The 18,451-nt window shown below is 37.6% G+C and overlaps 1 protein-coding gene across 1 annotated transcript in view; it reads right to left on the reverse strand.

Annotated features, from left to right (window-relative positions):
• Positions 1–18,451, reverse strand: part of TMTC2 (transmembrane O-mannosyltransferase targeting cadherins 2) — a 360,995-nt gene that overhangs the window by 126,488 nt on the left and 216,056 nt on the right. The window contains exons 5-6 of the mRNA XM_040981140.1: positions 1,252–1,337; positions 612–796 (exon numbers count right to left, since the gene is read on the reverse strand). Coding sequence (XP_040837074.1) covers positions 612–796; positions 1,252–1,337 — 271 coding nt within the window. The remainder of the gene's footprint in view (positions 1–611; positions 797–1,251; positions 1,338–18,451) is intronic.

The following is an 18,451-nucleotide window of genomic DNA, read 5'->3' on the forward strand; positions in this document are numbered from 1 at the left end:
ATCTCAGTGCAACTATCTCAGTGTGTCTGTCTTTCAAATGAAATGAGAATGAATATATACATACATACACATATATATATATCTATAGGATTTTGTATATAACATTATATATATAGTTCTACATTGCTAAAGAGTGTCTTTTAGCATAAAATTTTTAAAAATCATGAGCAAATCATGAGACACAACAGATCTTATTTCTCTAGCATCAATAGTCATAATACCTGTTGACATAATTGATCTGAGAACCTCAACCATGTGACATCTTTCAAATTCTAACTTAGTGGAAGTTTTATACAAACAAATTTGCTCACAGGATGGACTTATGAGTGATTGTGAAAGACTATATTCTTGTAATGACATGAGGATACTTGGGTGTGGGGAGAAGGGAAATCCCAGAGCCTGTAGAACTGTATCATGGAGTAATAAAATAAATTAATTAAAAAAATATAAAAAAAACCCACAAATTTCATCACAAAACTCCCTTAAAATAAATACACACTAGGTTCTCTAAAAACAAACAGCAAGGGTCCGTGTAGTTATTTTAGGTTCAAAAACATGGAGAATGAATCAGAACAAGGGGGAAACGAAGGGCTGGAGTGGATCTGCCAGACCTCATAGCGTCCCTGCTCATGATACAGCTTTCCCAGGTTGTACAGACAGCTCGTCACAGAGCTCCTGTGTGCGTGGGGGTCCTTCAGGTTTTCATCTGGGATCTCAGAACACTTGAGGAACGTGCGCCGGGCTTCTTCTGTTTTTCCTTGGTTCATTAGAATAATGCCCGTGTTTAAATACGCAGCTGATGGGAGGAAGTAAAAACACAAGTTATGAGAAGATGATATGCATTGTGGATAAAATAAAATCCTGTCTGATGAAGGTTAGCTTTTGTGGGTATTGTGTGATTTTTTTCAAAAACAAGAAATTCAATTTTATGGAGCACATATTCGCAGGAGTAAGAATGATCACGGGAACTGCTTATACCACTGGAAAATGCATGCAGTGTCACTGCCCTCGAGGAACCCCAGACATTTTGGAGGTTAAAATTTAGTTGAGGAACTACTTTAACATAATTTAAAATGATAAATAGTCATCAAAACGATACAAATTTAGAGAAACACTACGGCTAGGGGTCTTAATTTTAGTAACGCTTATTCGGAAATCAGAACACACAGTTCTTTCTTAGATACTGCAAGTCACAATGAGAGTAATTTTCGCAAATGTAAAGAGGTTTGAAAGAAAATGAAAAGTACTTACAAGCCAGGGTAGGTCGGCTCCCAATGGCCAATTTGTAATAATGTAAGGCTTCTGCGAATCTGCTGTTCTCCTGGAGAAGCAACCCTCTGCGGAAGCAAAAGAGAAATCTGCTATTAGGCAGGCAGCAATGAACATGCAAGGAACGAGCACACTGACAATGTGCATTGCGATATACACACACCACAATTTCAATTTAATATTCCAAAAACAAAAAAAATGCTTAGGAACACAGTAAAAATGCTGGTCTACCGCTATAAAAATAAATTTAAATAGCTATAAAAATAGAAAATCCTGGATAGCTCTCACTGTGTTTACCTTGCGTTAGAAAGTATGTAGTAGTAGTTTCAAAAAGTCTTCTAATACTTCCAAACTTTCCTTATTCTAGCTGTCTTTTCCTTCTCCACTAGAATTACTAACGAATGACCTGGATTTTTTCATGGGCAAGCCCATTTTCTCATCATTTGAAAAAGGGAGCTTGTCTATGCAGTAATGTATGGAAATGGGAGATGTCTCTCCCATTAGCTGTGTTACTAGGGAAACTGGTCCTCAACTGCAGAAAAGCAAAAGGTGATCCAGGTCAACAGCATCCTGTGCTGCAAAAGGACAAAGGGAAGGACTGAAGGTTGTCCCCAAAGCCATCGTGGTATCTCGATTTAGTCTATCACACTGTGCACCCTTCATTCAGTCCACTGCTCTGAAAAACACCCACTCCACAGATACTGACACTCTGTATGTCTCCCTAGGATGGTCCTTAGGTGGTGTCACATATAATTACCCTGCTGTTTCAGATCCACCCTGCTGACCTCAATGAATATCAACTACCATCATGGGTGAAAAGGGAATTGAAGTCAGTTCACAGAGCACTCAGGGCCTTTGAGTCCACGGCCATTCTGCTGTCATTAGTATCTCTGAGACCTGAGCCACAGCTATGGGCCCCAGTGCTGCTGCTGGCAACACAAATTGCAGATTCAACTTGGAAGCTGGCTGAGGCCTTTGAAAGACAGGTCAAAGGGAAGTATGAGAAAAGAGAAGGCTGTTGATCAACAGTGATTTGACTATTGCAAAAAGCTCTGATTAAATTGAATATGCATCATGAGAAAAAAAACACTGAAGAAAATTAGTTTGAAACTAGTGAGTGCTCACTGATCTCCTCAGTATATATAAACAATTCATTTTTTCTAATACTTGAAAAAAGTTATTTGAAAAGATGAAGGAATTACCAAGAACATTAAGATCACACTTTCATACATACTTAAATGTGCACTTACACAAAAGGATTCTGAGCAATAATTAATTTGATCCCAAAGTGGAAAAAAAGTGTGCTCGAGTGTATTTATCCAGTGCTGAGAAGGAGAGAGAGTGGAGTTTCCTCCTGTACTCTAAGGTTTGAGAAAACTGTCGGTTGTGAGTAAGCTGAATAAAATGTTAGGAAGAAATCTACCCTTGTCAAAAGGAATAATATACATTCTTTGCAATCATTTGGCTGATATACCGCTTCCCACTTAATGGAGATCCTGTTAGATCTCTTGAAAGCTCCTGAGCATCTGCATTGTCTTTTGCACTTTTCTTTCCATTCAGACAGAAGGGCCATTCTTGGATCTAAGGTTGATTGCCCTACAAGAGAAGTGTCATCTACACAGGCAACTCTGCTAATCCGAACTTCCTTAGAAATTACAACTCCTATAATATACAAAAGAGAATACACAATATTGAAAAGATTCCAGACCTATTCCTCCCTCCCCATTTTTCTTTCCCTCTGAAGATTGCTATCAAGTTCGTGAGTCTCTTTAGACAGAAGGGGAGAAAATTGCCGTACAATAGTTATTTACTTCTGCATTCATCTATACTGTTTATTATTGTGCTTCCATTCCAAATCAGATTTGCTTTAAGGTTAACCTATGCCACATATTTCCAGTTTCTAAATTCCACTTGATACTAAACCTTAGGCTCTAATCCCAGAATCCTCCTTTCATATCAAAATTCTACTAATTCTCAAACCCTCAAAATAGTGTCCTTTTGTGAACCACCCATTTAATCATAGCACTGGAAACTTAAATTCCTTTTGCTTCCCGAAACTGTATTTTCTTGGCTTCCACAAGACCAATCTCTCCTAATTCTCTTCCTTTCAGGAGACCATCCTCTGCAGACTACAGCAGAACATGCCTGTGGATCCAGGCATTCCTTTTCACGTTTGCTTTTCAAAGTTTGCCTTTGTCACTTCTCTGGATAAGTACTTTCTGCACATGACATCATACATTCATGTGACACCTGCGAATGCTGACTGTTCTCTCCTGATACCTGGATCTGTCTTGAACAGCTCTCTGAGCCTCATCAAGTTGTGGGCTCACTGGGATTTCAAATTCAATGCATCTAAAATTGAAAACATTCCACATACTGAAAAACAAACATAAATGAAACAGAACAAATAGGAGGAAAAAAATCTCTTTAGTGATAAACACCATCATATATTCCATTTGCAAAATTCAGAAACCTGATAAGCATTCCTGATTCTTATCTCCGCAATTCCAGATTCCATGACGTGTCCTAGGCCCATGGAGTCCACAGATTTTTAATTTTTTCAGGCTCTTGTTTCTGCCCCCAAGGTTCATCTTCATGATTCTGCCACAGCCCTTTTTCATCTTTTCTGTCACCTCAATAACTGCAAGAGCCCACTAATTAGTCCCCACATAATTATATTTCTAAAGGTCAAATCTGCTATTAGGCAGGCAGCAACGACTATGAAAGGAACGAGCACACTGACAATGTGCCTAAGCCCATAAAACTTGAAAATGGATGTATTTAGCCTCCTGGGATCCCTAATGTTAACATATTAAATTATTGTCATTTTCTAGCACATAAAACACACACAGAGGAGAAAATAATAAATAGTATGGAAACCACACCAAGACAATCTCGCTGGGCCAGCCTATTCTTTGGGCGATCCTGATCACAGCTAAATACTGAGGCATGCATAAGGCAAGTCTCCAGGATGACACACAGCATAGCTATCAGGATTTCAGAATACCCTTCTCCAGACTGTCTTGATCAGGTCAGCAATGGTGTGACTGCAACTTAGAGGGCTGCTTCAACAGCTCTCCTGTGGGTTCAGGAGTTCCGTGAGCATGGCCTACAGCCTGATGCACATGCTGCAGCCATCAGCCGGTCAGAGAAGAGCTCCCCAATGACAGCACAACCTACTGGGAGAAACAACTGAGAAAATGAACAGCACGGACAACTACTACATTGGAGGGTGGAAAAGCAGCATCACTTGAGGCATGGACTCCAGAGGTCTAAAGCCATGTGATAATGGTAGACAGCTGACAGCATACGGCAGTAAGAAGCATTCCCCGCACTGTCCCATGACATGGCTGCAGTCATAGTAATATCAGCAGACACAGTTAAGACTTAAAATGTGCTGAATAGTTTTATAACTCACATATTTCTACTCAGCATCAGATCAAGACTAGTTTCCTTTCCTAAATTATGAACTTCAGGAAGAAAAAATAAAGTATTATACCAAAGGCTAAACAGCTAATACTAGGTTTGTCAAAGCCCACACCCAGTTGTCTGGCTGTAAACAAAAACCTCTATTTCAACAGATTATCAGGAACGAAGGCTTTTCCATGACTACTTTAACCAAAGATACAGTTTGTTTACATGCTCAACATGTCACTGAAACATGCTCTCCATGTGGACTAAAACCAAGAACAGAGTTTAATATACCATCATATCAGAGTCTAGCGACAAACTAATTTTTCAAGGAAATCACACCATATATCAATGTGAACGTAAAGGGCTTCTGTGAGAGAAATTGAAAAAAACATATGTTGCTGAATTTTAACTTGTTGGTAGGGTCAAGTTTATAAATCTCTGAGTGTGTGAATAGGCCATAGCATTGTTTTATAATAAATATTATTTTCATACTACCTTTCAAAGGATTTATTTTTCAGAAAATCTCAGTAAAATTAGATGGTTGCATACAAAGAATATAAATTGGGCAAAATGTAATAAAGGCAAGTATTTGTATTAGTTAAAGTGAAAAAATTTATCTATATTTTTACAAGCTACTACTCTTGTAACACCGGAATTCCAGGAAATCACTTCACTTCAAGAATAATCTTCTGTTTTAAATCTTTATATGACTTTTTTTGATAATACATTCTAGGAATACCTATAACATACAAATAGAATTTCTTTTCCCTGTGAAACTTCTGCCCATCTTCTCCCCAGTTTCCCCTAACAACTCTGCATTGTCTAAATGACCATTCTATGTTTTAAGTCACAATAATCTGGACACTTGATTAATGAAAACCAGTCAACCCATGATACCAGTGGATTGGACAAGAATTGAATACAGACACTGAATGTAAATAGGCACACAAATCCCTCCCGATTCTAAACACTGAGACACAGAAGAGGAATGATTATTTAGCACAGTCATTCTCAACGACCGGTGTCTTTTTCCACCCAGGGGATATTCAGCAAAGTCTGGAGACATTCATTGCTGTCACAATTACGGGGATGTCTGGTGGGTAGAGGCCACAAACGCTGATCAACATCTTACAACGCACAGAACAACACACCACAAGGAGCATCAAACAACGATAGCGCAAAAGCTGAGAAAGCACAGCCAGCAGTCCTTAGCAGCAAGTGCAACACAATCCTTTAGCAATTAAGGTCTTTGGGGCTGGTGCCATGCGGTAACAGGCTAAGCACAAGCCTATGGCGTCCACTTCCTATATGGGTACTAGTTCACGTCCTGGCTGCTCTTTTCTGATTCAGCTCCCTGTTAATGGCTTGGGAAAGCAGAAGAGGATGACTCAAGTCCTTGGGCTGTTGTACTTATATGGGAAACCCTGAAGAAGCTCCTGGCTCCTCGCTTCAAATCAGCTCAGCTTTAGCCATTTTGGTCATTTGGGGATTAAGCCAATGTTTGCAAGACTTCTTTTTCTGTCTCTTCTTTTCTCTGCAACTCTACCTTTCCAGTAAAACTTGAATGAATCAAACAAATTCAAGTCTGGGCACTCCTGTCAATAATGCATAAGAAATTCACAGGGAATACAAGTTGTAGAGACTACATTTAAAATATTTAATTATTTCTCAAAAAATATTGATTATTTTCGCAATTTTCATAAGAAAGATAAAAAAATAAAACCATGAAATCTAAATTTTAAGAAGTGTGGGGAACGTGCTGTGGCAGAGCACGCTGAGCAGCCACTTGGGTGCCCCGCGTCTCACACTGCAGCACCTGCTTTGAGACCTGCCTCCTCCACTTCTGATCTAGCATCCTGCTGCTGCACTGAAAAGGCAGTGGATTATGGTCCAGTCACTTGGGTTTCTGCACACACATGGGAAACTCGGTTGGAGTTTCGGCTGGTCCAGACCCTCTGAGGCAGGCATTTGGGGAGTGAAGCAGTACACATTCTCTCTCTTACTCTGCTTTTCAAATATTCTTTAAAAAATAGTTTTAAAAATTAAAAAAAAATCATCTGTGCCTATTTGTAGTAAAACTGCACTCTAGACAACTATCAGGTTTCCCCACAATGTATCACAAAATCATACGGTACTACATTATCACCGTTACCACACAGAATCTTAACAAGTTTCATAGAAAATGTGTAAAGATAACTTAGCAATTAACATACAGCAGATAATAAGGTGTATTGTAAACAGTTCAAATATATTTGACAATCGCTAATGCTCAATTAGTAAGTATTACACTCACCTTTAATATATGTATAAATATTATCTCATTTGATTAACTTTAACCCAATGGGAATTTGAAATTGATTGTTCTTGACTCAGAGAGGAAGTTAACATTCAGATGTTTTTGTTTTTACACAAGACACTTACGCATTGTGAATTTCCTAATCAGTTCACTTAATAGGACTCATATTTAAATTTTAAATTAATACAAATTTTGCCTATCAAATTTTCTAATTTAACTAACAACTCTAATAATTATATTTTATGTAACTTACCTGGGATACAGTATTGCAGAGACACACATTCTGTGTTGTCTCAAGACTTCAGCTTAATCTAGTACCCTACCACATATGTGTATGTGTTTGCGTGAAGACGTACAGTGATTTAGGCCATATTCCATTGCTTTTCCAGATGCATTATCAGGGAACAGGGATGAAAACCAGTGCCAGGGCCTGGCGTGGTAGTCTAGTGGCTTAAGCCCTCACCTTACACACCGGGATCCCATATGGGCACAGGTTTTTGTCCCAGAGGCCCCACTTTCCATCCAGATCCAGGCTTGTGGCCTGGAAATCAGTCGAGGACGGCCCAAAACCTCTGTGTGGGAGACCCAGAAGAGGCTCCAGTCTCCTGCTTCAGACTGGGTCAGCTCCGGCCATTGTGGCCACTTGGAGAATGAATCAACAGACGAAAGATCTTCCTGTCTGCCCTTCTTCACTCTGTATATCTGACTTATCAATTAAAAAAATATATTAACAAATCTAAAAAAAAAAAAAAACAGTGCCAAATGGAATGCCAACTATTACAGTAGCAGTTTACAATACTGTACCACAATGTCAGCCCCAGGCCACATCTTTAGCACTACTCTAGAAATAAATGGTATCAAATTCAATAACTTTGTTAAGATACAGATGATACAAATAAAGCAACTTAATACTATTTGAATCACTTTTGGTTGCAAGATTTTGGATGGCACAAGGACTTAGCAAAATGCACTAGCTATGGTGACAAGCACCAAACATATAAAAAACCACCATGATCAGTCACGCAGCCAGATGTGGTCATGTAACTAACATCTGCCCATGAGATGAAAGCTCACATATCCTGTGCAACTTTTAGAAGTGCTCCTCAGGAAAAGGAAGTGTATCCTCTCTTACATTTCCTTTTTGCTTAAGGCTTGGGCTTCAAGTTCTGGGCACAGGGTAGCAGAAGGCAAGCTAAAGTGAGTCCAAGAAATCCAGTCCTTCTTTCAATCATCAGAGAGAGACTGCATACCTCTGGACCTCTTTTTAAAACATAGAATAAAACTACAATTTCGGTTCCTCTTATTTTGAGTTCCCAATCACTCGTCAACCAACATATTCCCAAATTACAAAATTCTACATGCATTTTTTCTGAAACTACATAAATATACAACATGCAACATTAAACATACGCAGTTTAACATACAGTTATAAAACAAAATCCTCTTAATTATGTTTGAATGAGTATAAAGTATGTGAAATCAGGTTTTGAATGATTAATCGACTAGGCAGCATCAAAGTGTAAAATTTGAAATAATAGTATTTAATTAAAAGTGTATACTCCTGGGCCCAGCAGCATGGCCTAGCAGCTAAAGTCCTAGCCTTGAATGCCTCAGGATCCCATATGGGCGCCAGTTCTAATCCCGGCAGCTCCACTTCCCATCCAGCTCCCTGCTTGTGGCCTAGGAAAGCAGTCGAGGACGGCCCAAAGCCTTGGGACCCTGCACCCGTGTGGGATACCCAGAAGAAGTTCCTGGATCCTGGCTTCAGATCGGCATAGCATCAACCGTTGCGCTCACTTGGGGAGTGAATCATCAGATGGAAGATCTTCCTCTCTGTCTTGCCACCTCTCTGTACATCTGGCTTTCCAATAAATAAATAAATCTTTAAAAAAAGAAGTGTATACTTCCACAATTTAGGACTGCAATTTTTGCATGAAATTAGAACACTTAAATTAAGCTCCGAGACTTCAGAGTGGTCAGAGTTATCACTCTGCCCAAAAGAGTAATGACACTGGTATTTTTAAAAGCATGTCAAATAATCCTCCCAATACCCAAATGCTCGAAAGAGGGAAAGGCACAGGAATTACCAAGTAGAACAGAAATAAGCAGAGTAAAGAAGATTCTGAAATGTGATTAAATTTGAGCTTCAAGGGAGATGGCAGAGGCAGCACTGTGTTTTCTGATCTCAAAGGGCACTGTGGTTTTCGGGTCACCCTAGGGTAACCGACTTTGTGTTTGAGAGAAAAGCCAAAGAATTCTCCCTGTTCATTTTTTTTTAAATTATTTTTGCTCAAATCATATGCTCTGTTTCTCTCCCTTTCTGTTACCAATGGTGCTTAAAAATCTAGTCAAAACAACACTTTCACAAAGACCATTTTGGGCAGAAAAACACTAACACAAGAAGTGAATGTAAATGGCCTTTGATTTAAAACACATCAATCACAACTCATTAAAAAAACACCTGCTAAAAAATATAATTGGATCACATACTCAAAACTATTGCAAACCATATGTTCTCTGAATAAAATGATAAGATGTGCCCTATATGAAAATTTATATATAAATTTCTCCAGCAAGGGCAATACGTTAGCTGCTTCCCATTTCTGGGCTCTCACTGCCTAGAGAACAATTGCAACCAGAGGGTTAAAAAGACAAACTAGCATGTTTCAAGAACCAGACAGACGAGAGCATATGGTTCTAGTAGATAGCTCCCCAACGCAGAAGAGTTTCATATTGTGTCACCTGTGAGTGTCACAGAACTGCCAAGCAGGCTTCAGAAAACAGAGTTAAGTCACCTCTCAGGAATCTTTTACAACAGACTTATTTATTTGTTCTAAATTGGACTTTGTTTAGACTTTGACAGCTAAGTAAAATGTGAAATCGCACCCCTTTTCAGAAAGCAGGTTTTTGAAAAGTTTAACCTGTCAAATATGAAGCAGTCTGCATTAGCGCAACCTGACGTTTTTTTACCGTTCTGATGCACTGCCAACTACCTTACCAGGGGATACTGTAGGGGAAAAGGAACTGTCATTTAAAAAAAAAAAGTAGGAATAATAAACTCTTGTTAGGCCCTAAAAATAGAAACATGTTTCATCAGAAAATTCTGTATTTAAAAATTTGTGATGTCTTCGTTAATTTGCGTATACCTTACAAAGAAGCTTCTCCTGAAGTTGAACTTGGATTACACAATTTAAACATAAGCGAGCCTTTACATTCTGTATTATTCTACTTCTATTCTTTGACAGAATTTAAGATTCCTTATGTTTCCTAATTTATAGAATTCTCATACTGAACTTAAAAGGCGGTCATCCTCATTTTATTAGGAAGAATCTGAAGATCTTCTGGCTTAAGTAACAAATCGATAAAGTAAACTATTGTTGGATCTAAAATTCAGAGAAACACATTCTATATTAATGTATGTGTGACTTGTTTTATACCTATATTCTGATTGTGTGACTAAGGTTAAATTTTTCTCTAAGTGTCAAAAATAGTAGGTATGAATACATTTTCCTACTTAAAAGAAGGGTTGTAACTAATTATTACTTGATAGCTCCATGACAGTTTCTCATATTTTCTAACTCTCATAATTAGCAATAGAAAATAATATTAAGTTTTTTAGAGGTATGCATATGTGAGAGTTAGAATTAAAGACTTAAATAGCAACACAGTTTGCAACCTGCAGGGTGAAAGCAGATTCGGAGTTCTCAGACCTCAAAGCCCACAGTGTTATTTCACCTTGATTCACTGGGAGTATGTGTCAGTTCTCAAATTATTCTTTGACAGCTGCCCTCTTTGCTGCTTTATTATTATTACTTTCTAAGTCAACAAGCTTGTCTGTTTCTTCATAACATGTCTTGCCTAACACTTGCAGCCTTAGATTCGTTCTACGTGTTTGTACACTGAATCCTCAAAGTCACTCAAACTGTTTCAGCAGAAATCTATAACAAAGACACTCATCTAGAGGGTTCCTTTGGTTCCTATTATGTTCCCAATGCATACTTTCTGTGAATGCTCAACAGTAAGTATAGCGTAGCCCAGACATGCACAAACAGGAAGGGGAGGAACTGGAACATAATTAACAGCTGGCGATCTTTTAACTTCCAGACACTCCACTATTCTTCCCTTCTACAGCAACAGCAACATAACCCAGTTTTTACAGATGGAAAATAAAGACCAAACACAATCCCCAAGGTCAGTTCCAGGAAAATTAGGAACTCAAGTCTGCTTAAGGCCAAAGCCTGTGTTCTCAGGTATTGCATTTAATTGCCTCTAACATAAAAGGTGTCAATGAATGACATTCATTAAAGGTTGATTGACTTATTGAAAGAGTTACAGAGAAAGGGAAACACAGAGAATCTTTCATCTACTGATTCACTCCTAGGATGGCCACAACAGCCAGGGCTGGGCCAGACTGTAGCCCGGAGCTTCATCCTGGTCTTTCACACACAAGGAAGGGTAGCAAAGCATGTGACCTCTCTGTGGCCGCTTTTCTCAGACCTTTTGCAGGGAGCAGCAGGACTGGAAGTGGAGCAGCCAAGATGGGAAGCAGCACCCATATGAGATGCCAATGTCACAGACAGCAGCTTTACACACTGCAGCAGAATACTAGTCCTGAATTATAGTTTTTTACTTTTATTATTTTATGATGCTGTTCCATAGGCTCCTGGGATTTCCCTTATCTCCTCCCAAATTCCGCCCCCCCACCACCACCTAGTTCCTCTATATCATTACTAACATACAGTTCTTCATACATAGTCATATGTCCATCATTGTGGGCATGGATAATGGCAGAGAGTCCAGAATCCTATTGTCAAGATATAGTAAACAGTTTCATTGTAAGTCCATCTTTGTCTAGAAGTAGAGATGCGTACTACATTGTATCCTCACATCTGAATATGTTAGTCTCCTTTTCACAGTTACTGTACATCCCCTTAAATGGAAAGTCACAATACAAAATCAACAATAGGAAGAAAAATAGAAATTTACAATGCCATGAAGTTAAATAACATGTTACTAGACATGAGAGTCTCCATTACACAGCTCCCATACATCCACTTAAATGAAAAACCAGAAAACAAAATCAACAACAGGAAGAAAAAAGAACTTAAACATACATATTAACCTTGAATATAAATGGCTTAAGCTCAATCAAACATGATGAATTTTTTTTCTTTTTCTAAAGGAAATTTTCTCTATTCCCTATTCCTTCTTTCTCTTGAAAACATAATTCGGATAAGTCTGTATTGCACAATCAAGCCTCTTTCAACTCTTTTCTCCATTTCTCCATATAACTTTGTGATTTAAACAAACAAAACTGGGGTAGGCATTTGGCACAGACCTTCACAAATCACAGACTTGAGATATTCCCACTCAGAGTGCTGGGCTGTAGCCCAGACTCCATGCCTGATTGCAACTTCCTGCTAATACACAGCCTGAGAGCCAACAATTAATGGCTTCCGTAGCTGGGTTCTTGCCTCAGTGTAGTAGACCCAGATTGAACTCAGGGTTCCTAGCTTCGGCCTGGCCCATTCTTGGCTATTACAGGTAGCTAGAAGGGCAATCAGAAGATTAACAGACCCGTCCCTCCATGCTCTGTGATCACGCTATCTCTCTCCCACGTTCTCTCCCTCTACTCCCTCTGTCCCTTTAATCTTTCCTCCCTTTAATATCTCTCTGCCTTTCAAACAAACAATTGGAAACAAAGTAGAAATGAAAATTTATCTAACACTAAAGCACCAGCCACGGAAGATATAATTTAAACTTACATGGGTGCTTTTTACTTATTCCCTGCCATTTATAGGGGATATCCAGCATGGATATCTAATTATTATGCAATTTCCTGAAGTAGAAATAGCTTTCAGCTGCACAATGTGCAATCATTCCAGACACTCAGGCCAAGGGCTGACCTACTCAATGACTCTCCATAGAAGGAGACATATATCTTGAACATGGCACTATCCCAACTTAACAAATAACAGAAAAGAACAATGATCTAAAAAGAAGTCTAAAGTTAGGTAATAGACACTAAGATACAGTATGAGACCCTGGTTCCAGTGGAAATCTGACGTAAGCAAGATGACATAACTGAAATCAGCTTGCTCCGGCAGGGGAAAATGAAAACCAATATTTGTGAATTCCAAAGGAATCATCACAACCCAAAAATATTGGAAAACAAAAGTTCAGGACCTGATTCTATTACAGATATGGTTATAATTTGGGTTAGAGATGTCCCCGTGGGCACATCATGATTTAGTGCAATGTACTCAAGTTAAACATAAATGTTCAACAAAGTGGGTGTTTTCTTTGTCCCTTAACAGCAGTGGTCTAACAAAAGTCTGCTGTTGAAGCAATAAATTATGAAAGGGGAAAAGGTATCATGTGTCTCACAGACCAGCAGGAATAGGTGTTAGGTCATACTGGCAGTTTCTAACTTTAGAACAAGTAAGGTGAGTTTAAAAATGAACATTTGAGTTTATGTCTCTCTCTTTTTTTTTTTTAGCTTGGGGTTACTTTTGTCAATTTAGAAATAATGTGCTAATGAATCAGAACTGAAAGCAAGTACTATTTCTAACAGCATTTCTACCACAGCAATTTCTTCTTCATTTTCATTCCCTTCACCCCAGTAAAGGATCAAAGAGAACAAGCATCAATTCACCTCCAAAACACAGTCACTACTCAAAGACGATAATGATGGGGCAGCAGGCACAATGATGGCTAAGCCAGGAGAAAGGAAAGCATGGCAAGGAGTGGATAGAATGACAAGGGATTAGGGATGAATGAACCAAATGAACAATTTTTTTAATACTTTCAGCAATACTTGTCATTCGTTCACTTTTATAAAGCTACTGGTTCTGCCTCTGGTAAACTTCTCAACCATAACTGCTTGCCTTGACTTTTTAAGAATGGCTGTTTTAACCAAAAAACTGGTTTTCATGCACTTTTACTATCACAAAGCAACTTGTATACATTCAATGTTGAAAACTAGGCATCCATCATCTTACTTCTCAGGTACAATCAAAACCGTTCTAGCTTATTGTGTCGTTTGTTTGTTTTTAAATGAAAAAAGAACAGAAAATTGCAATTCCAAATAAGATTCTGTGGCCTGGTACAAGCCAGGTACAAGTGGCAGGGTACAAGCCATCACAGCTGCGTTCTCTTCCCCATCCCTAAATTTCAGCTAAGTGCACACTTTGTATCCCAGCATTCCACTAGACTATTCCACTGAACTATCTTCCACTAAACTAGTATTCCAATGAACTAGTCTTCAAAAGTTTTTTTTTTTAAAGATTTCTACTTCAAAAGGAGATACATAGAAACCCAAAATCATTATGCTTTACAAAAAAAAAAAAAAAGGTGCTCAAAGAATATAAATGGTGTACAACTCTATTCTTCCTTTACACCTCAGGGCAGCCTGGATTACTTTCTAAATCTGGATTGTCTTTTGTCTAAGAAAGTGCCTGCCCCTTGCTTTTCTGAGTCTGAGGATAAGCTGTAGGTTCAATCAGGCTGGAGCTGGCTTCTCCTTCTCTGAGCACTGATAGGTATTTCCTCACAATTTGCTCTTTCTTTATTATCCTGCCAGCAGGAAGAGAACATTTTCATCCAAATCCCACACCAGGCAACACCCTGGGCTAATCATGTTTAACAATTAGGACCCCAAGGGACACTGTGAAATGAGAGAACAACATGAGTAGTAGCAAGGAAGGTGTGAAGCAAAAAGGACATCCTTAGGTGATCCTTATTCTGCAGAAAAAGAGGACAAAGAAAAATTTTTTTCTGAAGTAATCTATGAAATAGATTTCAAGCAGAAGGACTTCAGGAAAAAGCATGAGCGTAAATCAAGAGCTTTATGTATTTGAATACGTAAAGAAGTTAAAGAAAATGTAATTAGAAAGTCTCATTTTTATAGTAAACATTTTTGAAATCTACAGTTTTTTAAGAAGTATTTCCACAAATTTTTGGAAACTCCTTGCTTAAATACGAATTCAGTAAATGTATACAAAGCTTATATTGTGTGCTAAGCAACACTTTGAAAATATAAAACAACAGCTTATCTGTGAAGCTCAAATTTTAGCACAAGGCAGAACAAATTATCTTTACTTTAATCATTCCTTAAATTTACAGATGGTATGTTGTGCAATTTGTTCAAGGTGATGAATGTTTTTTAAAAAGGAACAGTCTGGAGAGGAAGAGGAGTGTGTGTGTAGAGGGGCTGCAAATTAAATAGGACCTGCTCAGTGGCCTTGCTCACTGAGCTAATATTGAGGCAAAGAGCTGAAAGAAGTGATCATAATTCAGACTCAGAAGCATTATTTTGTATAAATAATGTATGAGAAAAATAAGTAGTATATGCCACAATATTCATTTTTAAAATTCATTATCATAGAATTATTCAGATATCTTCCAACTTCAAGTACACTGTAAGCAACTTTCCCATCACACAGAAATAGTTGGATTTTCTAAAACACAGAAAACAAATTAAATAGAAGACAATATTATGATGATTCCTGGTGTGTCTAGGACATAATTCTTAAGTCACAGTAATTGGAAATCTGCAGAGGACTGATTGAAACTCTGCATAGAACAAATTTACATCTGTTCATTTTCCTTCAGGAGCAGAGAAAAAAAAAAGACTTTTTTCTACAATGAAAAATCTTTTGAGAAAACAAATTAATCTACTTACTTTGAACATAATTTCAGGAACAGCAACAACAGGAAAAGTTTCTGGGCTTTTCAACCACTTTGAATTTATTTAAAAGTTAAACAAGAAGCATGTGGTTATGAATTTCTTCATCAACCTTTTATAGGCTTTCTAACATTCACCCTTAAATTTACCTAAAATGATTTGTATGAAAATGATGACAAAATTAGAGGTCTTTTAATAAGATTTCTGAAAAAAAAAAGCCTTTCATTATTTTTTCCTATATGTAAAATAGTTTAAACTCTCTCTACACTGTTAACATTGAATGAATATTGCTACATAGAAAAGCAATGGGCCACAAAATGGCATTTTGCAAAACTGCATTTATAATAGAAAACCTTTAATACAAATGACCATGACTCAGTCTCCTTTTCTTGTCAGGATCCAATTTCTAAAAGGATTCCAATTTCTTCCACTTCTGCTTGGGGGAAGACTAGGGAGGGCAACGCCTGACCCTTAGTTCAGCAGACAATCCCAGACATGAACAATCTCGTATTTACAATTTCCATTACTGCAAAATGAATGTGTGTGAAATCACTTGCTTGATTCAGTTCTGTTCAAGAGCCATTGCAGAACACCAAGGATGTGCCAAACACTTCACAATGTGCTAGGAACAAAAGATATAAATAATTTATAGTGCCAGCTGCCAAGGAGATCCCAGGATGTCTCAGTTATTTGGCCATAGAGTTCATGAAATTCAAAGGATATGATCATTCTCTAGGATATTCTGCAGCTTTGTGATAACAAAACACAGTTCCCTGAATACTACATACTGTAGATAAATGTAGTTCTAAGATGCTGGAACCAGGATAATCCCATTGTTTTTCCTTACCCCACCCTGAAATGCTTCTCTATAATAAATACTATTCCGGTCACACTGTGCTTTCTACTGACCCACCCCAGTGACCCAACATCATCACGTACCTGAGATGTTTTCCTTCTGTGTGAAAACATTTTAGGGCTCTACTTCCCATACTAAATTCCTCAAATCTGCTAATCCCCCAGGCTTCTTATCTAAGGTCCTTCCATTCATCATGGCTGACAACGCACATTGTACCACATTTAGACTCAATTTTTACTTAAACTATTACAAAATTATGACACCAGAACCTACACTCTCCATCTAGCTTGATTTGCTCTGAGGAGACACACAAATGCATTCCAGTTGCATAGTGTATGTCTAAGAGGTATCTCAAATTTATTACAGAAAAAAAAAATGAGCAAGTTTTCCCCAAAATCATATCATTTGCTTAGTAAATCTATAGAGTGTGACTGTTTTTTCTTCCTCTTTCCTTCCTTTCCTGCAAGTCATGTTAGATTGCTCACATTGAACAAAAACAGATGCATCTCACTTGGAGATGTCACTGTATTATTTGCAATTTTAAATGAAGATTTCAAGCTACCTGAGGGTAGGGCCCAAAATTTGTTATTTAATTCCTTGCTTCTAATACAATGCATTTAACTCAATATTTATTGAAAGAATCGATATTCTCACTTTCAACATATAAATTTGCAAATGAGGTAAGACCTAGAACAACAGTGAGTTCTGATACTACTTTAAAATCTGTCATTCTTACGGTGGTGTGAAAATTAGTGATATTCTAAATCGATGTTCTAAGGATCAAGGAATTTAGAATAACAGGAGAAAATAATTCATCTGAATGGTAAAACTGTTAGACAATTCACAATAAATCAGACAACAGACATGCAAAATCAACCAAGAAAAATTAAATTAGCAGACCTGTAATATACTGATCGCACAGAGAACAAAATGTAGAAGTATTCATAGAAAAACAGAACGATCATGTCACTTAAGGAGTTCTGCAATAAGACATTTACAAAGGCAAATATCAATGGTTCTTAGGCCAGCCAGCACTTTCCACAATCTAACCGACTGTGGCTGATGTCATCACCATGTGTTTACATATCCAGTGATCAGGACCTTGATACTTTTGGCATAATGATAAGCTCAAACAGCACTGCTATTTTATTGTAGACATGCTTGGACTTGTGAATATTTCTAATATAATGACAATAAAATGGTAGAAATTTGATGGCAGAGACACACATTGTTTTTGTGCCTTCTCTATGCTTTTGTTAATGTGAATCTTTCTCTCCAAGACTGATGATTCCAGGCAACTGAGTAACAGCCACCCAAACAGATCCAGTGTCTTCTCTCAAACTACATGCAGACACTTAGTAAACACTACTGAATGGCGGAAAACAAACTTCCACGTTAACTAATAATTCATAATTTTTAGTAATAATCTCTTGATATTAACACCACAAAAATTTTTAAATAGTTTTATTTTAAGCATTTTTAAATGACCTGGATGTATTTTAACTCCAGAATTTCCATAAAACCATTTGTGACTTCCCCTTAACATCCTTTAGGCACCCAGGTCATTATACATAATTCCCTTGACTTAATAAATGTTTGGCAATTTCTCAAAACAGACTTTCGTGAATTTCTTTGACACAGTGTATTTTGGCCAAAATTCAAGAATGGATAAATCAATGCTAAAATATATTCAAAGATTTACAAGCACAAATGCATATGTGGTTGATGAGATCATTAAACGGGGTTACATGTCCTACTTTAGAGTAATCACTGTTTTTCACCATTAGTGATTTTTTGTAATAAAGTGTAGAATTATATTTTAGTAGATGCGTATTAAAATTTCTACGAGACAAGCCTGAACAGTATGCTTCTATTAACATAAGTCAATTCCATAGTGATTTCTCACTTAAGGAGGCTTTTTAAAACTAAA

This window comes from Ochotona curzoniae, unplaced genomic scaffold (genome assembly GCF_017591425.1).
Source record: "Ochotona curzoniae isolate NIBS_2020 unplaced genomic scaffold, NIBS_Ocur_1.0 contig_1014, whole genome shotgun sequence".
In the NCBI taxonomy this organism is placed as follows: domain Eukaryota; kingdom Metazoa; phylum Chordata; class Mammalia; order Lagomorpha; family Ochotonidae; genus Ochotona; species Ochotona curzoniae.